This window comes from Vigna umbellata, chromosome 5, assembly GCF_029865625.1.
Source record: "Vigna umbellata cultivar VRB3 chromosome 5, Vumbellata_1.0, whole genome shotgun sequence".
NCBI lineage: Eukaryota > Viridiplantae > Streptophyta > Magnoliopsida > Fabales > Fabaceae > Vigna > Vigna umbellata.
In genome coordinates this window covers 60705933-60730703 of record NC_142169.1, presented here as the reverse complement: position 1 = coordinate 60730703, position 24771 = coordinate 60705933, and the positions used below count along the sequence as shown (strand labels likewise).

The following is a 24771-nucleotide window of genomic DNA, read 5'->3' as shown; positions in this document are numbered from 1 at the left end:
CTTATTATTAAAAGAATGACTAGTACTTCCTACACCCCACCAGATTTCTTCCATCTCCTCGTCACTTCCGAAAACTATTATCCGGAACACAATAAATAATTCCGGAAAGCAATCTTCCTTTTCTATTACGGAAAATATTTCCGGAAAGCTTCTTGATGGGATGGGTGAAAATTTTGATTGGGTGTAGAACCTAAAAGAATATATATCAAAATTCATTTTGTTTGACAGTAACAGGCTAAAATAGAACTCGAAAGTAATAAAATAAAACGAAAACTTAAGTAAAGCCATAAAGTCCATAAACAATGTCTTTTGTTAAGAGAAGTATTGGTGAAATTCCTATCTTTCTACGTACAAAATCTTATCATCCTACGAAAAAGAAGGTACCAACGAGTGACAAATGCGGATAAAAAGGACGGGGAAATTTTTAGGGAAAGGACTTGTATGCTTTTGACTCCCACCCAAAAGATAGGTCTACTATGTCATCCCCTTTTCAAAGAAAGAGATAAATTTCTAATGAATACAATATTCTTTGTGGAAGTCAAAGCAGAAAAAAAAATCAGTTTCCCCGTAATAAAATCTAACTAAAAATGGTTTCATGTCTGGACAATGGTGAGTGGCATTCGGTGAATTCTGCTACGAAATCTGTCCGTCTGGGCGTGGCAACAGAAAACTAAAGCCAGTGTTTTCACGTAATAGTTGTGGGGGATCTAAATCAGACATCTCGATCAGTTCCTTCGACTTCGCCAAATCATCAACAGAAAACGGAATGCTGCAAAGCATATGCTTACACACGGTAAATGTCAATGTCAAATTTTTAATATAATAACTAGAAGCCTTTAATATAGATAGAGTTTTGGTCTTATTCTACTATATTCACTAAAATCAAAATTTTATTCAGTAAAAATTAAATACACCTGTGGTTCCTCTCCAGTCAATGTGCAGGCATAAAAATAAGTTGGTAGTTAAATGCAGGAGCATGGTAATTGTAGTTTAGTCTCTACGGGTGAGTTTTATATTCTTGAGAAAAGGGACGAGATATAAAACTCAACTCGCCCCACCTGTATGTAACGGTAACCCGAACTTTTTGTACAGGGTTTTAATTCATTAGTTTCGAATATCATAACTAAAAACAGCCTAGCAATTGATATCTGAGTTGAATTGAAGGGAGCACACTGCAATGCTCTTGCCAAGCTAAGCCCTTGGAGGCGCCACAAGATCAATCACATTAGTTGTCTTATTTTTTTTGCACTTAGTTATAGCTTTAATTTAAACTAATTATGAGAATTATTGGTCATTCATGGAACATTAAATGTGAGCCAAATAAAACATTAGTAAGAGTTTAAAAAACAAGACGAAAATCTGAACAGCTTTTATTTCATGGTTGAACAATGCCCGGCTTACCTTGAATCATCATCCAACAGGAAAGAATTACTGACTGCGTTATTAGAATCTTCAGTCATCAACTCTCTCATATTGGATATAACCTAGAAGAAAACAAAGATACACAAAGCTCATCATAGTTTTTATGTACGTCTTCGATATGAAGTTATCATGGCTTTCTGGCATAGACGATTTTAAATCTAGTTTGAGTAATAGTATAAAGACATACATCAGGGGATACGCTATGTGTGCCATATTTGTCATCCCAGTACATGGTGCTAATCCGATACAGCTGCTGTATGCTGAGGACCTGTGAATAGTGAAGAATATTAGGTATTCGGGAAAGTGAATTTTAAAGTAGAAAGTGAAAGATGCTTTAACTTACTGGGCAGAGGTCATGACTTATTTCATGCAGAGTTTTCCTTGGTTTCTGATGTATGACCTAAATTGGGAACACCAGTTTTTAAAATTTACTATCTGACCATTAGAACAAGACCATGCAGATGGATACAGGCAAGATAGATACCAAAAATCCAATAGCCTGTCTTATATGTCTGAGCTCATCCCATGCCGAACCACAGTACTGCATCCCCGACAGAGAAGGGAGGGGTGAGGTTAGTATTTATACCTTATTAAAAGAAAGAATCGCAAAGCATAACAGCACTGTAAAGTAATGCACCTCATCTGTAGCACCAGAGCACCAATCCTCCAATTCACCCAAACCAGATTTCACATATTCTCCGTTACTAAATGAGCAGCACTCCCGTCTTAGAAGAAGACTACAAAAAAAAATGAAGATGCGACATTATAAAAAGGAGACTTAGATTTCCAGAACCAAAAAGAACCCCAATACAACGGAAGTCGACAAGGCTAACCTGTTAAAAAGTTGGACGTTGATGAAAGAAAAAATTTGAGTGAACACCTTACGAACCAAATATGGGGGAACCTGCCAAAACAAAGCAGAGATTGGATAAAGCCGAACGAACTTATTTTACTCCAACAACACTAAATAATACCTGAATAATAATAGCTCACCAAAGAAAAAACGATGGAAAAAGATAAAATAAATTTACCTCATCCAGTATCACAAAATCATGTAGAACACTTCCGATATATACTAGCTCCATTTTATATAACATTTCAAAGACATAAATATGTTTTCAGTCCACGTAAAATAAATTTATTTACTTTGTTCTTTATAAAATAATTTCTTTATTTTTTGTCACTCTAAAATTAAAAAAACAAATGTTTTTTTTCCCTAGTGTTATGTGTTTATTGAATAGTCAAGTGATCATCTAAGTGACCCTTGGCATATGATAAAATGTTGACATGTGAAGCTTTGAAAAGTTTTGCAAACTCTCTAAATAAATGTTATTTATCTTAATATCAATATTAGGAATAAAGACTAGTAATTTTAAATTTAAAAAAAAAAGATTGAAGACTATTATATAGAGTTCAAAATCAAACCTTACTCATTTTACATTAAATAGACATTGTTAAGCCTATTGGAAATGAGAAAAAAAAATGACTAATTTAGCAGACAAAAGGGAGATTGTCTATTTCATCATAAAGCCTATGATTTCATTATAAATTATAATAATGTATTTAGTATGACGTTCATTTATCTATGCGCAGAGCCAGGCAGAGCCAGAACTGCCATTGCTAGCAAAATTTGTTGTGAGAAAGCACCAGTTAAAAAAGAAGATAAGAGAATAAAGTCAAACGAGGTTGGACTAACATGATTTGCTTTCAAAGTACTCAAGAATTTCCCAAGGCTCTTAACTATCCCCTGCCAGTGAGCAATCAAAGCTTTCTGGGCTTCAGTGTTTGCAACTGAACGTGATGATCCTTTCACCAAGCTCGCTCTGGATGTTCTGGGTGCCTATCTCATCATGTCCAAATGGTACACATTGAATCAGTGAATTTGAAAGGCAATGTAGAAAGGAAAAGCTTTATAAATTTACTTTGTATCAATGAAGAAATTGTTATACCTGGATGCATAATCCAAGCAAGGGAGAAATTTCTTTCTTCAAGTTATCTCGAATCATTCCATATATCTTTTCCACATAAGCTGTAAGCTGCTGTTTGAAAAGGAGAGCAGGGTACTTGGCTTCAACTTTTAACGTATCTACACCGCTCATGCTACCATTGATTAGGGGAAGGGTGACTCCTGCTGGAGTTCCACGGAAACTCTGAAACAAAAGTAACAAAACTTTAATTGTCTAAAGATGGAAAGTTTTGAATTCCGTTTAATTAAGTAGTTGAATTTACATGTGTCACCCTCCCGAACAGACTCCCTGATGAAGATCGACGACGTTGAGGAGCCATTCCAGCTGCACCACTTGCCTTTAGTGTGCGCTGTAGTAACAAGACCAGTGTAGAGGCATTGGATAACCAATAAGCCAAGACATCATTATTATCTTGCGTCTGAGGTCAAATTAAACTTATTAGTGACAATAAACATGATAAGGGAGGAAATAATGAGAGAACTATTACACCAGTTTAGCATTTTACACCTCAACTGCGTGACCAACTGTTTGGATTAGACGATCAAAAACGCTAGTACGGTCCACTTCAAATGATCTCCAATGCAAGAGGCATTTGTATATGATACAAGCAGCAACTGGTCTATTCCCAGAAAATCCTAGGTTTTGTTGAATGCTTCTAATGAGTAACTCTTGATTCTCCTGTTGTTTCTCATTAAGTGACTTCTGTGGTTTATCATCCACTTCAGAATGTTCCCTATGGTTCATTGATGTGCTATGCATATCCTGATTAGTTTATGAAGTGAGAAAGAAAACAAGTCAAATACTCATATACATATCCTAGACAAGTAACAGATTTAAAAAAAATTTAGTTACCAAAGTTGACTTTGCTTCCGTTGCAATATGTCCACCATCTGGTCGCTATAAACAGAGACAAGAAAATGTCATATCCAATCTTTACATTTATACTTTTATTAAGTTTGAGATTCATTACAAAGAGTACCTGTATAACGGATCTAGAACGTCCTGAGAGGAACTTATTGGGTGCCATTGACACAGCTTGTTGACGTAGAACTTGATTCTCTGATTCTGAATTAGCAACTTTCTCTTCTAGCCTAATCAAAGAAATGAGATTTTGGTCATTCATCTCACCAAACTAAGTGTAGATACATACCATCCATATATTACTTTTCAAGATAAGATTTTAAAAAATTTGTTATAGATTTATCCAGAATAGTATAACATTAATAATAAGTAATTTTACTCAAATAGGAAGAGAGAGAAAGACAGAAAGAACAATGTTCGATCACTTTACCAATAATATTATCATACTTCTCGTGAAAAAGAAACTCCAAAAAGAATTGGGTACACTCTAATCCAAAGGTTTCCTTGTTGATTAGCGTGGGAAAACAGTGACATTAAGTTTACTTTTTCTTATTTATATTACCTGGTCATGGATTCTTGTAGCTGACGAACCTTCTTCTCTGTGTCTTCTAATAATTTACTCTTTTCTTCACAATAAGCTTGGGACTCTTTATATTTCATTTCAAAGTCATCAGCTTTCTGTTTCTCTGACTCAAGGGAGCTCTGAGAAGATAAATCCAATTTAGATGAGAAAACCATTATAACAGAACTTAATTACAATGCTATAAACTTAAAAAGAAAGTATGCTCCTTAGGCATAAACATTTAAACCTTCTTATTATTGGAGATTGCATACCAACAAATGATATTACTAAATTATAATATATAAGTGAATACAAACCTTATATTACAAATTAGTTTTGTAATATTGAATTAGGTTTAAAACTCACAGTATTTGAGATGGTATACAAAGAATTGGAAGGACATATTAGGACGATTCAAAATGTTTATGAGAGAAAGAAGTGGAAACCCATTTCATGGGGACCACAGGCACACGCACACTGATTTTCCTGATAACAGAATTGCCTACGTGGCAGGGGGAGGGAATGTAGGGAATCGTTTACGTTTTGGAGAGAGAATAGGGAGTATAAGGGTAGTATTACGTGATCTTTTGGGGAGGCTGCTTTTGGGTGGGAGAAAACAGATTTTGGGCTGAGATTTGGTAATAGGACCGACGTTTTCATTGTTACTTTGTTTTTTAGATGAAGAAATAATACAAGGGATTCCCTTTCGTTACTTTTCTGTATTTTTTGATACCTATCAGTATCAAAGCCAAGTTAGGCCTAAAACCCACACTTCCAAAACTTATATTCCTTGGTATAGTAATATGTCAATTAAGATATTTACATGACTCTAACAACCAAAGCTTTTAGGATGGTTGGGCTTCAATACAGTATAAAACCTTCCATGATCAATTAGTGAAGTTGGCCTTCATTGTCTACATTTGAAGTTCAAAGGGTCTTGAAGGAATGTGTTACAAAGATATACAAAAATATTGTATCGATTGAAATCCGGAACTAGACTCTTTATTTGCCCCTCAATTGTTGAATTGTTGATTATAAAGAAAGAATCATGAGTGGTCTAAACACACATCTCAGTTAATCCTTTTCTCACATATTATAAACTTTAAGATAATTAGCTTTTTACATTAACCATCTCACGTTCATCAATTATGAATCTATTTCGTCAATGTCAAGTACTTATTTGAAAAGAATGCACAATGATACCAACTTACCTTTTGTTTCTCATAGCAACAAATGGGAATAAATATTGTTTCTCCCCTTTATACTGAAGATCTAGTAAAACTACTTTCATTCGCATATGAATGAATACACTGAACTCTGAAGTGCACTGCAAAGGTCTTTAATGAGATGCATAATTTAGCTGTGTACTAGTAGGTCTATATAATGTCACTTGGAAATAGGGGTATTCTAGGAAATAAGAGCATCTTATGTGCAGTTCATCATTTTAATGTTGTTTCTCTTTTTAATAAGACCCTAGATATTTTGTACAGTTAGTTTTAGTGCATCTTCCCACTGAATAATCAAACCATTGAAATTTTTTTCTGGTCGTAGCTAAAGTATGCACATTCCTTATACTTTGTTGAAATTTGTGCTAATCAACCAATGAAAAGTAGTAAGAGGCAAAAGAATTGATGAACCACTACATGAATGATACAAGTTGTGTGTTGAAGCATATATTGTCTAAACAATATTTAATTATTATTAAGAAGCATTTTATGCAGAAATACAAACATGGTTGAAAATAAGGTCACCTAACAGAGATTAAGTGTTGTAAAATCAATTTTTCTTACCTTTAGACTATCAATTTCCACTGTTAGTGATTCAATCTTCTGAGTGTCTTCAACAATAACCTGCGTTTCTTTAACAACAGGGGGTGCTTCATCGATAGCTTTCTTTGCAGCCTCACGCTCCTTTATAAGTAATGCATTGGTTTCATCAAATTTGTTCTGCATCTCCTGCAGTAAATTCTGCAGTTTTGCTATCTCTTGTGCTTTGGATTCTTCTAGGTTGCTCTACAGGATTCCAAATAGTTTTCTTTAGGGCTGTCTTATGCTGAAATTGATCTTCCAAAATTTATGTATCTGCAAAGCGTATATCTCACCCTTAAACTTTTCTCTAGTTGAAGACGCCAAGTGAGTTCCTCCACTCTTTTTTCAAGCTTGTCCTTTGCCTCTTTAAGTGCACCAGTTTCTCTTGCAGCCTAGCAAATGGACAGGAATGTTAACTGAGAGTAGAAAGAGAGATATCAAAGAATTAGGAATAATAAAGTGAGGTTTGTGGCTTTGTGCTACTTTAACATTAAAAAATGAGTCATATAGGAGCAGCTTAATTGGTTTCATTCTACCATTCACAAAACTACCAAAAAGAAAAAGGACTGTACATGTCACGTGATGGGGTACTTTTTCCTCCGTTCAGTAGAAGATTTATTTTATATCTACCACATATTTCATATTAAAGATATGATTAATAAAAGAAGTTAAAATAGAAAATAGAATGAAAATGAAATTTTTGGCTCCTATAATAAGAAATGAAGGTAAAATCCAATTTGTATTTTGTATAGAGGACAATTTTTATCTTGTTTTCCCTTTATCATGATAATAATGACGATAAACAAATATATGAATATAAAACTACAAACCTTTCTGTTATTGTGAAACTTGCTTTTGTAACACAAAACATCAGATATTATATTTTTCCTTAAGTGACTTCAGTTATATAGGTTGGATGCATTCGCATTTTCATTGTCCTGTTTCTCATGATTAAGACAGGATGGTTAAAAAGGCAATGGAAAATAAAGAAAATTACCATTTTCAGTTTCCTAAGTTCTCTCCTGGCCATGAGACCCCTCCATCGGCATTGGGTGATAATTGAACCTTTCTTGAGCTTCTTATAATATGAAGCAGCTTTGTGGCACTGCCACTGAGCCTGCAATTTTTCAAGAGTTTAAATATTTAATACTGACAACCCTTCTCAATGTTCCTAATCATATAGCAGTCAGCTATGACCTGAATAATGATGGAAGCCTTAGCCTGTTTCCTAAATCTGAACTCCTTGAGGGAAGCAATTGCCCTTAAAGCCGTTTGCACAGTAAGCACTGATGCTTTGAGTTTAGTATAGGATTTCATAGCTCCATATCTACGTATATTCTTCTGAATTTTCACTGCAGCTGCATCCCTTCTCAATTTGTTATAAAATTTGAATGCAAGTCTTCCTGCAAAACATATTATGAATGTGAAAAACCTATAGAGAACAGAGACCGATTAAGCAGTAAGATGTCCCAGATAACTGAGGCACACCATTCTATTTAGGGAAGTCCATATTATTGACCTATCCTAAAAAAATGATTTAGGTTGTGCCTTTTATAATATTTCACCTCTCCAAAGAGCCTGCATAATTGTAGTGTTCTTGCGTAGTGCAAGATAATGTTTACGAGCTTGATGGGTTCGTATACGCCGTTGAATAGTTTTTGCTGCATTACCAAGCATTTGAGCTCTCCGTGCATCTAGTTCAGCCATCTGACCAGCTCTTAGGAAAACCTTTGTTTGTCCAATCTACACAATTGACAGCCAATCAAATGAACTTTGTGCCATTGAATGCGACTGGAGCATGACATACATATATAAATGTTATGAAAATGCACAATACCATTGTTGGCATTATTTAATTATAGCCAAAAAGAGGTATTATATATTAATGACAAGAGTGAAATAATAAGGTGTAACATTTTGAAGTACCTGATATCCTTTAAGCCCTGCTTTTTCCAGAATCTTCAGGCAAACAGTCTTCTCATCATGACTGCCCATAGGTGAAAAAACAGCAGTTTAGCACTCAATTTGGAACCAAAATGTTGGTTGTAAAGACCAAAATTCCTTCTCCTTTTGTACAATGGTTACAGAAGAAGAGTTCTTACTGTATTTCTGTGATCTCTGGAGCAAGAAGGGAAAATCGGTTTATAAATTCAAAGAAAGCTCGGCGCGTAGGGTAGCCAGCACAACTGATTCTGATTGCCTCTAAAACACCCTGTATGGGCAAGCATTAGAGAGCACCGAAGAAAGGTTGAAAATGTGACTATACCAGGACCATACTTTTGTACTAGCCATCACACAGATTGAAGTAAAGGAGGAATATCAAGTTATATTTTCAAACCATACTCACACCACAGCGAAGTTGCTGCATGACATTGGAATTCTCAAAAATTGCAGGCTTGAGGAGGTTGTTTGGTTTCACACATCTAACGTAATGAGGCTGTGTAGAGCTTAGTGTTTCCATTAATTGCTGTAGTTGCAGCTGCACCATTCAGGATAAGAAAGCATGGTTAGCTTCATGATTAAAATATTACAGTTCAATTTGTAAGCCCTGACATGGGTGCATGTTGATGCATGATGCTTTTTTATTTTTGTAGACTAAATCCATACATCTAACAATGAAGACCAAGAAAAGAATGACACCTTAAATCGAGAACCAATTGAAGAAAATTTAGAGGATTTGGATGTCTCCTCTGGAAGTGGAGGAAAAAGGCCTGCTACAAATGGACAATTGGAAGCACTCAATAAATCTTGATGCTCAGCAACCACGTAATCTTTGTTTTTGTCTAAAAACTGATCAGACTGGTAGTGCACCTGCAAATTTATGACAGTAGAAATGAATATACAACAATTTCTCATTTTTTTTTTGCTGAAGTTGGCGCTGAGATCAAATAATACCTCGCCAGCATAATGAGAAATAATGAAATTTGTTCGAGACAGTTTTGGCTTAACAAAGCGTTTGTGATTCTTAAATGTCTGATAAAGTTTGTTTGAAAATGTTTCATGTGTGGACTTTGGAAACATACTGCAAGAAAAGAGAGGGAAGTTAGAATGAAGGAGTTATCAATATCTTTGTATCAAAAACGTTGTAAAACAATACGGTAAAAGGTGGTTCATGTCACCACAAGGAAAGGGATAAAATTTAACTAGCAAGGTATAAATCTCCATCCTTTAATGAAGAAATTCAAGGGAGGAAACAATATTTTACCAAGCCTCATCAAGGAGTGCAATTATTCCTCCAGGTTTCTGTAAAAATGAAAAACAATGTAAGAGATTAGTACAAAAAGAAAAAGACAACTGGAATGATAACCTGAAAAAGGGATTGAATTTAGACAGATTGCAAAATAACCCAAATTACAACCAAGTGAAAGACCAATCAGTAACAGCAGTTAATTGTAAATTAAAGAGATTGTATGTGATACACAATAGGGCTCTTGTGTTCACGTTCACCCTCACTCCCATCCCTTCTCTTGCTTCTCCTCCTTTACAAATGTTTCCAGTGATGTAAATCTTTAGTTAGCAGAATTTCATTATTTAAAGGAAATGCATTGTCCCATAGAATAGGTTGTGGAATGGAATTTAATAAGACAATAAGTGAATGAAAAGCATAGTAGCAAGAGTTTTCTATTTCATTAAGTTTTGAAACATAGAAGTTGACTACTTTCTAACTAAAAAATCATAGAGTGAGAGAAAAAAAGGAAATACAATGGGACCTTTTCAATAAGGTCCAAGACATCTTGGTTGTCAACAAATTCAATGTAGCTCCAATTGATCCGCTCCTTCGTGTATTCTTCTTGCTCCATCTTAAACACGTGCTGGAATTCATAATAAAAAGTATTTTAAGCAGGGAAAAGATGGTCATAAGAAAACATAAGTGCTTATCATGGTCTGAGATGTTGCCTGATTGAAATGTTGCTGCAGCTTCTCATTTGTGAAATTAATGCAGAACTGCTCAAAACTGCAGAGCATGATAAGCTGAAAATAAGTTGCAAAGGATTGAAAACAAGCAGAGGTAGTTGCTTTAATATTTTCAGTAAGAGGAACATTAGCAACACTCTTTCGAACACTGTCCTTATTATTGGGTAAATCACAATCTTAGATGGTCCCACTTCAAAATGTGGAGAGAGACTCCTTTAACGAAAAGTAGAACTCACCAAAAATTGTGAATTCCAATAAATCTTAATAAATAATAGTGTTGCTAGCATTTCTCTTTTCAACGATGTGAAGTACTTGTATAGATGGGCATGTTTCTTCTGAATTACATATTACCTGTTAGATTTAAAGCTTTCAAAACCATAGATATCAAGCACCCCAATCAAAGATTTAGAACTGGAGTCCTGTCCAATTGAATTATTAATCTTGTTCACCAACCTGTTAACCACCACATAAATGAACCCAAGATCAAAACCAGAATTCTAGATCCTTTACCTTTCTGTATTTTGTGCGTTCATTTCCCACTTTCAGCATCTTACCAGTCAAAGAGCCTAGAATAAATTGTTTTTGCCAAGCCATCTCTGCTGACTGCTGCACTTTCTGGATCAAGGCTTCGTTTTATAACTTCCTCAGGGGTGATCATGACACGCTTGCATAATGCATCTTCCAAGGAACCAGCATCGCACCTAATAAAGTAGGAAATCCAATGATGACAATCATCTTAAAGGCAGTTCAAAATCATATGGGTATGGGGAGTAACAATACAGAGGCATTCATACATAAGAAGCTCAGCAGTAGTTTTTAAATGGAAATTGGCTTTATCATCTTTTGGAACTGATGAATCAACTTCCTTGCCTTTTGTAAAATCAATATTCCCTATATGAAGAATCGCAGCAACAACTCTGAAAATTGCTTCCTTACAGAAAAACGGCAAGTAGAGAGGTAAGAACCGCGAGGATAAATTTTCTGTTTTCTAGGCAAAAAGAAGCTAATTTCATGTTCATGCAAAAGAAATACCTGTTCTTTTTGGCTTATTCCAACAATATCCATAGCTCTCCTGGTAGCAAGATACTCACGAGAATCACTTATATCAGCCAGGTCATAGCATTTTGACTGGTTAAGGTAATGAAATGTTGTAGGACTTCCTAATTTGTATTTATCAATTTCCTGTTAGCAAACATTGCAATGAGTTAACATAATTAAAAAAAATCCCTCAAAAAGTAGATTATGCAGCAAGTAACCTCCTGGGGTGCAGCACAAAGAAAATAAAAGCAGTGGTAGTTGCGTTCAGGATCATTAATCTGGCAGACCCGAGATCTCTCCAGAAGGTATGTTCGAATGGCTGCTCCCGAGATTCTACCACTCTTGTCAAATTGGATCTCAACAAATTTACCAAAACGACTGCAAAATTAAGAAATGGAGAATTTGAAACTAATTTATCAATAAGAAATTGAACTTAAATACACATCATGTAGAAGTCAATGCTTCAATTTGGAAAGAAAAATTGATAAACAGAAATTAAGTTAATTGTTGTTATTATATTATATTCTGGCAGTACAATATAGAACTGGGGGATTGCAATGAGACAAAATGGAAACCATATCAGATCAGGTTATGGAGGAGAGTGAAACACAAACAATCCGTTATTGCCCACATGTCACAAACACAACAAAAATAATCTATACATCAGGGTTTCTCGTAGAAGTAAATCAAGGGCTTATTTACTTCCCAGCCGTAAGACTTGCCTGGAATTGTTATTCCTGACAGTTTTAGCATTGCCAAATGCTTCCAGAACTGGATTTGACTGCACTCAGATTAGTTAACACAGAAGTCTTAGATGAGTCAAGTTTAAGACAAAAAAGAAAGGGTGAATATCATAGTTTGAAATAAAAGAATGAACACTTGTTAGACTTAAAAAAAGGGTAATTTGTTCAATCATACTTCAAGAACTTGTTGCTCAACAGTTCGACCTTCAGTGGCAGCCCTACCACCTAAGAAGGCAAGATATCTCATAAGCATTTTTGTAGTTTCAGTTTTACCAGCTCCACTTTCCCCACTGACCAAAATTGAATTGCTTTTTCCTTCGTGAATCATTGCCCTAGTATTAATGAAATCATTAGTCTAAATTTAGTCAGAGAAAGAATCCGAAAATGGATAAATAGGAGAGTTTAGATTACCTATATGCAACATCAGCAATGGCAAATACATGAGGACTTAACTCTCCAAATGGTGCTCCCTTGTATTGTTGCATCATGTGGGAATCATAAATATGAGGTAGCCTTTGGAATGGATTTATTGCAATCAGTATATTACCAGTATAAGTCTGCAACGGCATTAGTAAAATATGTAACAACTTGTTAGACAAATAAACAGTGCTGGATTTTATCATATTAAAGGGAAGAGAGACATACATATATTTCATTCAATTCATATCTAGTTTTTAAGTTCCGCAGGACTCCGGGCTCATGCAAATATGAAAGCTTAGTCATATCATCCACTCCACCTGCAGGAGCTTCCATATCTTTGGGATATATTTTTGATAACTTTGTCACCACCTAGAAAAAATAAAAATTAAAACATGGGCAATGATTCATTGCCTTACCACAATATTTTGCACCTTTTACCAATCAAAAACAGGCAATAGAAAAAATAATCGACGAGTATAATAACAATTATTTGTCTAACTTAAGAACAAATCCCCAATGGTGATAACCCAAACAAAGTAGAAAAAAAGATAAGAAAACACGAGACATGGCCATAATTTAGCTTACAAGCGCAACAGCTTTTACAATATTTCCAGGAAGTTAAACATTAACAACATTCCACAGATCCTGGATCATGTCTTCAAAGGATATAAGGGATGGGAACAAGACTGGGTGGATGTGGGTTTCACTATCCACACTACATCTTTGAAGAAAAATTCATCATCATCCTCATACTTAATGGTTATGAAATTTGTCTCATCCAATCGAGAAACGAGTATACTTGTTCCCGCGCTCATACCCGTTTATTTATTGTTCCAAATATTAATCAAATAAATTTTTTAGAAAAAATAAAAATAACAACAAAGAAACATCATTTTATCAAGTATTTAATGTTAAAAGGTTACACATTTTATTTTCTCCAATGTCAAATATCGATAAAGAAATTATAATTATATAAGTATCAAATAAAAATGTTAAACCACAATTGAATAAATGTCAAATAATAAAAAAAATGATTAAATGTATGCCTTACAAATAAGTTATGAAACCAAAGACAAAAAATAAGTTAATATAAGTTTTTCATTTTAGCTAATAAATTAAATACGTTTTGGTATTTTAAAACAAGAATGGGTGAGGACTAGAACTGGTATTGGTATGGGGAGAGGGATGAGACAGATATCCATGTACATGCTTATCCCCGTTCCCATATCTAATTTAAAAAATTGAGTACTACTCATACCCATATATGTACCAAGTCAATGCAAAGATTTTCCATCAAAGTTGGGACGAGTTCGGACAATACCTCAGGACATGTTCATTTGTCATCCCTATATAAAGTATTGTGGTTAGATTTATATATGCTTATGTTGCTCGAGGTTTTGTTAAAACAAGAGATGGCATTGGGCAGTAAGGAAGAATCTAAAGGCATATTTTGTCTTTCTAGGGTCTATGTTATTACAGGTTGTTGCAAGCTCTTGTAAATTTTATGGATTACTTTCTTTTTCCCTCGTGTAAAAGGATTGATACTCCTTGTACCAAGTATAAAACATGGAGTTTGCTTGCTGACAAAAAAAATCCAAAACTGGGAATGTCAAGAACAAATAAAGAATATTTATTGTTGGATCTCTTCCTTAAGGTTCAGTGCTTTCACTTTCTTTTTTGTTTCTGCAAGCAATTATAGTACAGATTCAACTACAGACTGACAGTACAATAAACATAGACTGAGCACAACAGAGAAGTTAACCATTCTCATCACTGCTATTCGCTCTTTTATAACAACTTACGGGTGATAGAAAAAACGAAGTGAACTGTTTGGCTATTTAGTACCGTATGGAACTTATTCAAGAATGCAAAATAAGCACAAACCTTCTTTCCATTGGTTGTATGAATTTCAGCATCCTTTCCCTTGATATTTGATACCTGTCCATCAATCCAAGATACATCTGGATCTTCAACCCAGACATGAGAACCCACAGTAATATTCACTGGATTCCCCTGCAAATGGAGATAAGAAAACAACATCTAATCAATTCAAAAACCAGCACAGAACACATGCAATCCATGATAGAGTAAAAAAAATCCAATAAAGTTATTAGACGTAAACTTTTAAACAGTCCGAGGCAATGTTAACGCATTATCCGTCCCTCGAATACACAAAGACGTCGAATCGATGCAAGCCTCACAGTGTTACAATGTATAATATCGGATATGAATACGTGTTGGATAGGAAATGTAACACAAATCGAACTACCGGTGTTACAACACAAGCATCCAAATGAAACATAGCATTTTGTTTTGCGCACAAACAGCATCAGCATAACGAGCTAACAAGCAATTGAATGATAAAGAGCAAATAGCAAACAGTTATTATAGTGATACAAAATTTCGAGGAATTAATTGTGCGATAGTTATAAATTGAGAAAGGATTGAGCGTAATCGAATGGTGCAGAAAATAGAAATGCAGGTAGGTTAAGATGAAGGAGTGTTACGTACCATTATTGAGGTGCAAAGCGGAGAGTGTTGGAGAGCTTAGGAAGCATAAAGAGAAGTATAGAAGGGAATGGCGATGGCGTGGTTGAGGCGTGAGGAGAAGGAAGGCGAAGATGGAAGGGTGCGTGAGGTGAAGGTGGTGCAGGTGGAAGTCGAAGTGAGAAGTGGAATGAGGATCGAATGGTTCTTGGAAAGGACGCGCCATTGTTCAACACCTCCTCCTGTAACTTCGCCACTTTCTTCTTCTTCCCTCTGCTTTCGCGCATTCGACTCCCCTCTCTCCCACTTTTAGCGCACTCGGTCCCTTCTCTTCTCTTCTCTTCTCCATACTTTCCATTCCTATAATGTAAAGATATTACCAAACAAATTTCCTTAATTTCAATTAATATTGGAAAAAGTCTTCATTTTCTGATAATTTTTCTTCATTTTCACATGTTTTTATTTAATCTAAATCATTTAATTTTCTAATTTTATTTGTAAAACTCTTATTTTTATTAGATTTTAATATTTAAAAAAATTTAGTGTTATAAAATAAGAAATAATTAATGTTTATTACAGATATTTTAACTCCAATATGATATAAAAATTATTTGCAACGATTTTATAAGTCGTTAAATGTCGAGGTGGTTTATAAAAATGAAAAAGTTTGAGAGTGTGTTATTTTTTAAGATGGATTTAAAGAGGGTGAGTGAATAAATTTTGAGGTAAAATTTTTGTTATTTTTTTCTTAAAGATTTGTAAATAAAAGTTAAGGAATTTAAGGTAAAATTCGTGAGAAAATTGTGAGTAATTTGATTAATATGATAAATAAAAAAATTAATATATTAAAATATAAAATCATTATTTTTCTCTTAAGATAAAAATTAATATACTATTACTATTATTATATATGTAATATATATTATTATTAAATATTACTAAAATTATTATATATAATATATATTATTATAATTTTACTATACATATAATATATTATTATTATTATATAATAAAATTATTATTTGTTTTTAGTCTTTTTTTTTGAGAAATTTTAATATTCATAATCTCTACTGCTCTCAAAGACTATTAAATATTGTAAACCATATCAAGTTATATAATGAATAACCTACATATATACATATCTTCATAGAATGTCTCAAAACCACACTCTATTGTTACACAATCGTTCATGAAATATTTTTCACAACCAACTTTCCATTGTCTTCACCATTATGGATGTCCATCATTTTGAAGTCAAATATCACATTATCTCTTATCTCTGCCAACACATACACAAAGCTACGAAACAAAGGTTCCCACCTCTCAAAACCTATAAATTGTACCTGTTCATCTTTATGTAAAGGGACATTATTGTAAAACAACCACAATCATCCTCAAATTTATTCAAATCACACAAGATGGAAGGATGACATGATTCCATTAATTTACACTCGCAAATCGCTAGAAACAAACACGGTTAATCATCATAAACCTATTAAATAATCTACTTAAATAGTAAATGAACGCAAACGAACATACCCTACATATTTAAATTTGATGGATATATATTTATCTATGAACAGTTCCAAAGTGAACACAAATAGTAAGTAAAAGACATATGACAAGCTCTCATGAACAAATTCCAAAGTAAAAAAAAAAAATCACTCCTTTAAGTAAACAAAAATGGTTAACTTGGAAGCCTAACATTGCAACTTGTCCATTTTCAAATTCAAATTTAAAATGTTCATTGTCCTCTCAGACCTTCTTTTTTTCTTTTATGTCAAACCCTAGTAGCCCTTCTCACTCTCTTTGTTTTAACCTTTGACTAAACTCTAGTATGTCTACTCGCTCTCTTCCTCTTTATATCTACCTCATTATCATTCTTTCATAAAGACAATCATTTTTCGTATATTATTTTTATTGTTGATTTGTTGCTCTCATTTTCTCGATCTGTTCATCTCTCACTCTCTTCGTTTTATCAATGGAGATTTTGTTTCTTTCATTCTCTTTTTTTTGTCTATGTCTGAAATCATTTTTGATTTTCTTTTTATATTTGTATTGTTTTTTTATGATTGTTTTCTAGTTTTTTTATGTTCTCAGTTTCCTCTAATATAATTTTTTCTGTTTAATTTTTGTTATTGAAGGTCATGTTGTGTGTTTTTTGTTTTCATTATTTTTGTGTGAGGGTTTGTTCATGTAGCTCTTTGAAAACAAATTATAATGATTTGGAGAACCAAGTTTGAAAAGAGTTGCAGTCCAATGAGTTGACATCAACTTCTTTTCAAAAAAAAAATTCAATTCGCAATACCTTTTTTATCTACTCTTAACCATCAACCCTCTTAAACCTTTTTTACATGCATTCATTTAAAGTGTTGGCTAATTAAGGTTCTTTGTCGCTGAAAAACTATCATCAAACACGCGCAAACACTTTGTTTCCAAAGCGAAACAATCTCTCAATAAATGTAATTATTCTTTTTTTTTCTAAAGTTTATTGAATAACTAATCATGTCTCTTTTTCTTTTTGGGATTTAAGAACGTTGATAGCACGTATTGCAATTGTGGCTATCCATCACAGAGGGTGATGCTTATTTTCCTCATTATGTTTATGATTTGTTTCTAATTTTTATTTTCATTGACAGGTTGATTATATGTTATTGTTTTGTTGCAAAAAATAGAAAATAAATAAGTATTACCGACGATAAATAATCAATGTTGAACCAATTAATGACTATAGAAGTCAACGACGATGGTGATCGACGATTCTATATCACAATGACCTATTTATGATTTATGATGAGACTCTATTTCATCACATGATAGCCATGCCACAGCCACGACAGTGGTTCGTGGTTACTCGACAAAGTCAATGGGATTGATTGGTGGCAGACATGACGATTTCGGATGTTGGTGGAGGAAAGATAAGAGAATTGCAAACTGGGGTGATTTTCCGACAACGAGGATGAACAGTGATCCTGTGAGACACAACAAAAGTTTAAGAGGTTTTTTTATTTAGGGCTTAAGAAAAAAAGAATGAAGAGGAATGCTATGATGGTGGTTGGCATATCATCTGTTTGGAGAAGAAATGTGCATCTCTATAATTAAAGAGTGATAGATTTAATCGAAAAATTTGTCATTTTTTATTAATAAATTTATCGATAAATAAAAAATTTAATAATATATATTTTAAATTATCGATAGATTTTATCAATAGATTTTATCAATAAATTTTAAAATTTTAATTATTTTAAGAAATTGATAAATAAAATATATATTATTGATATATTTTATCAACTGTTTTATTAATAAATAAAATTTCGTAGAAAATTTTTGTAAATAATTTAAAATTGCTAATAAAATTATTTTTTGGCAATAAATTCTGATTATAATTATGAGAATTTTTGTACTATGTCATGATAAATAATTTGTCTCTTTAAATATTAGAAAAACATGGTGAATAATTTGTTGTTGCCTTTTAATGACACGATGATTGAGAAACATATTCTATTTCTTTGAATGAGAAGCATTTATATCTATTTAAAGATGTGGGATTTATAAAATTTGGATCTGTTCTTACATTTTGATTGGGAAGTCCCGATTTTAATTTCGTTTAGATATGCTTGCGTTGTTTAATTAAATTGAATATTGAGTATATTTTTGTTGCAAAAACATTTTATCATTCTGTCATCAGTGCATATTATTTTCCATTGTTATGGTTCCTGCTTTGTGTATATTATTTTCCATATATTTTTAGAATTTACAAAACTATAGAAGAACTACATTCCACTCCTTTAATCCGTGTCATTTGTTAAATGTCTCCCAATTCATTTCAATTTCAATTCTGGCAATTGATTTCAATACTCTGATTTCCATTTCATTTCAAACTCTATTTCATTTTCATTTGGATATAAACAATACAATTGAGAAATGGGAGTGAACAAAAAAATTCATGCATTTACGAACTAGCGGACTGCCCGTCCCACTTATGGTTTGGTGGGTTGACAAGTTAGAGAACCGAAGTTCTCTGGGTTGGTCCGGTTCAGATATTTAACTCGACCCGTTTTGTTTTTTTTTAGATTGACAAGTCACTGATTGATGACTTCGTTGAAAAAGATTCATGTACAGGAACATGAATTTAAAGGTGAACTCCTCTTAATTGATCATTTTCTTTGATGGTATCTAGTATAGTCGGATCATGGTTTTAATAATTTTGATTTAATTATAAGACAATGTTATGTCTGTGCTAATTCATTTCAATTTATCATATATATATATATATATATATATATATATATATATATATATATATATATATATATATATATATATAAAAGTTAGTTTCCATTTTCTTAAATATAATGATATTGTTTTTGTGACATCCCATAATATATGGCATGCATATATAATAAAGACGCCACTCAATTATAATAATAAAAAGCAGTTGAAAATGTGTAACGAAGTATAGAGAATTACAGTCATCCTTAAAATACTATGAAGCTAACTTGAGACACTAAAGTCTTTCAAAATAACATAAGTTCTACAGATAATAGTTTTCAAAGTTCAAAATCCAAAGTGCAAATATCCTAATGATATTAGGATTCATCATTCTCCTCCTCCAAGGGTTCCTCCTCGACATCTGCTCTCATTCAAGTGGATAATCATCGCAAGAAAAAACATACGCAAACAACACAAACATGCAAGGGTAAGCTAATTATATAAAAGAAACATACAATACAACAAGATATGCATGCAAGAGTTAAATTTGATCAAACAAGATAAACACACATCCTAACATGTTACGTTCTAGACTTGACTCGTCCGGACTTTAGAATGATAGTCGAGCTATGGCGGGTCTTGCACTCATGGTGGCTTATGAAACTTGGGCTCCCCCACCCTACCACACTCACGAGGTTAGCCTGTTCTAGGCCTTGAGGCATACTAGAAGTCCCCAAGACTAAGACCTCCTGCTACTCCTCACCACATGGTTCAATCCTCTCTACATGTGAAGAAAGACCATTGGAGTTTAAGGATGACTCCCAAGACTAAGCTCCTACTCTTATTCTAAACACTAAGAATCTCACCAGGAGATCCTACACACATGGAACTTGGTTTACAACTTGTAACACCTTACCACCACTTATAACCATACACTTTTTGCTACCATTCACATACCTGTTTGAACATCACAATGCAGTACTGTCGATGCAAGGAAATACTTCACCAATCAACCACAAAACACATCAATCAAACACAACAGGAGATGTAATTAAAGAACCAGACTCAACACTTGTCGCACAACGCACCACCCTCGCATGGCGAGACTGGCGCTATTCGCATAGCGCACCCACCCAGGTCGCCTTGCGAATTAAGTCTGAATAAGCATCAGACTTTGGGTCTCTCGCATAGCGCACCCAGGTCGCTATGCAAAAGTTCGGACAGAGACCAACCCTCCCTAAACTCTCGTTATGTGCCCCACTCGCCATTCGAATTAAATGGGCAGTGGTCCCAGACCACCACCAATCGCATAGCGACAGGACTCGCTAGGCAAGTCCACAAACAGAGAGCAACACCCTCGGGTAATTCACACAACGAACCAGCTCGCACAGCAAATTACCCAGACAGTGAACACCCTCTACAAGGTCTCGCTGTGCGAGACAGCTCGCATAGCGACTCTGCATCATCTGCAGAACGTGAATTCTGTAGAATCACACACTCACCCTAGCCCTTACCATTTCCAGGCCTCTTGGCCAACTTCTAAGACTTCTAAATCGTGATTATATCCAAATTGGACCTGTTTATGTGATTCCTAACACTTCCCTAATGATTTTTAAGCCATCAAAACTTACTTTACTCTCTAGAACCTCTACATCAACAACCTAATGGCCTAAGATCCATTCCACTGTTTTTGACATGTTTTAGACCTTCATTATGTGCTTAACTAGTTACATTTAACCCATTTAAGTTCCCCAGAATGTCCTATTGTGCTCTAGACCCCAAATGCTCAGTTTCAACACCTCACTTCCCTTGAACTAACCTAAACTCCTGCCTAACTGTTAAACTATTCACCAAATTGACACTAAATCGAAATCTCGCCCCATCCCATTCCTACATGTTCGCTTTACAGCCTTTTTCATTCATCCAAAACGATTCCCAAACAAACCACTACAGCCACATCAACCACATATCTTAGTTCATAACATCCAGTATGCTTAAAATATAAAATACAATCCAACAACACATTAGTTCAACAGTCAACATGTACCCCATTTATAAAACAGATTCAACCAAAACAATTTAAATATTATAACTAGCTCCCCTTACCTTGAGGTTGAGCAGTACAGTCCACTAAATTGCCCTAACTGTACCCTTCACAGCGAGAACCCAAACAGTGCCCTACAAACACCTAAATGGTGATGGAAACAACTCTTAGAGCTAGAACAGACAGAGAATAAAAAAGGAAACACTATCCAGCTGCATGCAACTAGTAAAGTTGCATGCCCTAAGTTCAAGAAAATGGGGAAACTGACTTACCCTGTCCAAATTGAAAACTAATCGGATGGATAGGAAGCCTCAACTCCGTGAGTGAAAGAACACCACCTAGTTGAAAATCCAATGGTTCAAATGAGTGTAAGGGTAGAGAGAAGTCAGAGAAGGAAGAAGAAGAAGTTTAGAGAGAGAAAGAGAAACTGGATAATAAGCTCAGAGTTGGAAAATGAAGAACCCTTTCTAAGGTCATTGTGCCCTTAGCCCTTTGGGCCTGACTGCCTCAATCATAAGGTCTAACAACCCTATATTTTCCAGATTCTTACATTTTCTCTCTAAATTAAAACCAAATATATTATTTATGTAAATTTCATATTGATATTTTTTTATTAAAAATCTTTTTAATGTATATTATTAACCCGTATTTTGTTAATTATGTTTTTATAACAAATTTTATACAAATATTAGTATAGCATTTATATCAATAATAAGTCTTGTTCCAATTAAAAGATGGCCAAATTTATTAATTGCATAAATGTTATAAATTAATTTATTTTTATAAAAAAAAATGAATTAATAATATATTTTAAATACTTATTTCTTTTTTAAAAAAACATTTATACTTAATTAGTTTTAATCTTATAAAATAGATGAGTTAAAAAAATATGAATTAATAATATATAATAATGTAATATGTTAAAAATTTATTTTTAATAAGAATATATTTATATAAATAATAAACTTAGTTTCAATTTAGAAGAGACATAATATTATTTTATTTTGAAAAAAAAATCAAAAAAACAAATATAATATTTAAATTGAAATCAAGAGAATGATACTTAATATTAATATATGATATGTTGATGGAAATTTTTTGAAAAACAAAATTAAAAAAGCACATATTGATACATGTGATGTGGTTAACATAATTAATAATTAAAAAAAATCTGATTGAGTATTTATGTAAAAGTTCAGACGTAATTAAAATAAAAAGTTAAACATATATTAACTTAAATTTCAACCAAAAATAATTAAACCTATAATTTTAATATAGATTTTAAGACTTTGTCGTAATCTTTACATTGATACAAAAGTCTTATAAAATCTCTACTTTATTATTTTTTTATGATCATATCAACATACGTTAACAAAAAAATTTCATAAGATTCGGTTTGAATGTTATAATTCAGTTCTTAATCTTATAACCTATTACAAAATAGATGTTTTTATTTAACTCTATAGTTGCCTTTCACGAAAGTAACTAAGATGTGTGAATTAGGACAGATATATATTAATTGCAAATAAAACTATAAATAAAGTATGTTGTTAAACTTTTTTCATAGAAAAAATTTAGAACCTTCCAGGCTGTGATTTAATAGTTTTTTTTCTTGTTTTTTTGCCATTTTGACAAATATGGTTTTGACAGTGTTCTTATTATAAGCCTCCTAATGATAATGCGTGTGGATAAGATCGTTTATCTTCTTATAAACAAAGTATTATTAACCTTTTGGTATGTTGAAGGACACTCAGATTGTAGAATATTTAATGTACAATTGAGGGTGTTTGTGTTTAATAATATTGCATACTTTTTAATATCTTTAGTGATGATTTTAATGAATTTATTAAATTGAACAAAATGTATTATTAAAGTAATTGGTAACCAAGTTTTTCAACTTTTAAGACATTGATTAAGAGCTTGTTTTGATTAGTACAAACATTCTAAAAACGTTCTTTGACTGATTATCTGTTACGTTATTCATGCATGCATGATCTCAAGATCTAGTAAACATTACCCAAATAAAGACCTACTAGATACCGGATCGTTTAATTTTCTAAAAGAAGTAACTTAGTGTCGGTTGATGACTGGCGAAATTTATAATCAATTCATACTATGTCGAACATAGTCCTAAGAAAAATAAAACCTAATCATGTTAAACAGGTCTATAAAAAAAATAACATCAATACTTCAGAAAATGTCAGCCGAAATTTTCTCACTTTGGAGATAGATTAAGGTGGAGGAAATCACCCTTGTCCCCCAATTATTATTATCCATATCAGATTCTTTATTGATTACTATGTTTCCTTAAAATAATTACAATGTGTGTAATCTGAATAGAACAATCTATATTGCACTTGTAGAATGGACAGGTAAAAAATCAAGTGCAATTTAAAACTTCTTTCATTTGAATGAGTGCTACATGATTTGATTTTGTATTTTTTTATGGATTTTTTTATTGATGAAAACAAATCTTTTGAAAATTTCAAAATTTATTAATTAATTTTGGAATTTTAAATTACTGATAAATATTTTTGTTAATAACAAATATTAAATTTTGTCAATTAAATTTATTAGTAAATTAAAATTTGTGTTATTAACAAACATTAATAATGTATTTGATAGACAATTTTGTCGAAAAATTTTATCACTAATTTATTATTTTTATTATTAACGGATATTTTTATTAGATTAAGTAATGATTTTTTTTTCTTTGATGAGATTTTTTTGTATATTAAAAATAAATAAGTAAAAAAAATAATAAAAGAAGAAGAGAAAGAGAAGAAGGTAGAGAAAGATAATGAAGAGAAAGAGAAAGAAAATGATAAAATTTATAACATTGAAATTTAAATATTTGAATTAAAAATAATATGTTGTTTTTAATCATTTTTGCAAATGTGCAAATATTCATAACATTTAACCGATATTAAAAAATTAATATTTTATGTCGCGTTAAAATTAACATTAACACATATTTATTTATTAAAAATTTAAAAATAATTTTATATTTTTTTCTTAAAAAATCTTTCTTACATCACATTTGAATTGGATAACCAAACTTTATTAGAATCAATGTTAATCAAATATTAACATAAATATTTATTTAATGATAAATATTAGTTATTTTGCATTACAATAAAACTTATTCAATTCTAATAATGTGAACATTTGACGGTAATATTTAAAAAATAATATTAGATTTTGTTATAGTAGTGGCTGGTCACTCAATTTATGTTGTTTTCTTTCTTGTTAATCTTAATTAATTAAAGTGTGGAATTCAATATCCAATTCT

At 32.6% G+C, this 24771-nt stretch overlaps 1 protein-coding gene across 2 annotated transcripts; it reads right to left on the bottom strand.

Annotated features, from left to right (window-relative positions):
- Positions 1-254: 254 nt before the first annotated feature.
- Positions 255-15574, bottom strand: LOC124833885 (myosin-11-like). Of its 2 annotated transcripts, XM_047308449.2 has the most exons (38): positions 15248-15574; positions 14621-14749; positions 12962-13105; positions 12728-12873; positions 12492-12648; positions 12296-12354; positions 11792-11951; positions 11568-11717; positions 11330-11466; positions 11090-11236; positions 10887-10988; positions 10518-10575; positions 10331-10432; positions 9826-9863; positions 9516-9642; positions 9261-9431; positions 8968-9099; positions 8723-8832; positions 8547-8607; positions 8186-8363; positions 7818-8023; positions 7618-7737; positions 6914-7012; positions 6603-6824; positions 4813-4952; positions 4369-4480; positions 4242-4286; positions 3897-4151; positions 3652-3807; positions 3372-3572; positions 3119-3262; positions 2256-2326; positions 2060-2159; positions 1907-1963; positions 1766-1822; positions 1610-1690; positions 1402-1484; positions 255-769 (listed from the first exon to the last, which is right to left on the bottom strand). In XM_047308449.2, the coding sequence occupies exons 1-38, from the start codon at positions 15248-15250 to the stop codon at positions 634-636; spliced, it is 4596 nt and encodes a 1531-aa protein (XP_047164405.1). In that variant the 5' UTR covers positions 15251-15574; the 3' UTR covers positions 255-633. The 2 variants fall into 2 exon arrangements, with proteins under 2 accessions (XP_047164405.1, XP_087972516.1); XM_088116390.1 differs by lacking the exon at positions 15248-15574 and having other exon boundaries at positions 14621-14776.
- Positions 15575-24771: the final 9197 nt, after the last annotated feature.

Excerpts from the sequence above, each read along its gene's own strand:
- LOC124833885 (XM_088116390.1), bottom strand. The coding sequence starts at position 14,776 with ATGTTGTTTTCTTATCTCCATTTGCAGGGGAATCCAGTGAATATTACT. Across the intron at positions 12,355-12,491 it reads TTGAGCAACAAGTTCTTGAA|TCAAATCCAGTTCTGGAAGC; the intron begins GTATGATTGAAC and ends ATCTGAGTGCAG. Across the intron at positions 3,263-3,371 it reads TGCTTGGATTATGCATCCAG|GCACCCAGAACATCCAGAGC; the intron begins GTATAACAATTT and ends ATGATGAGATAG.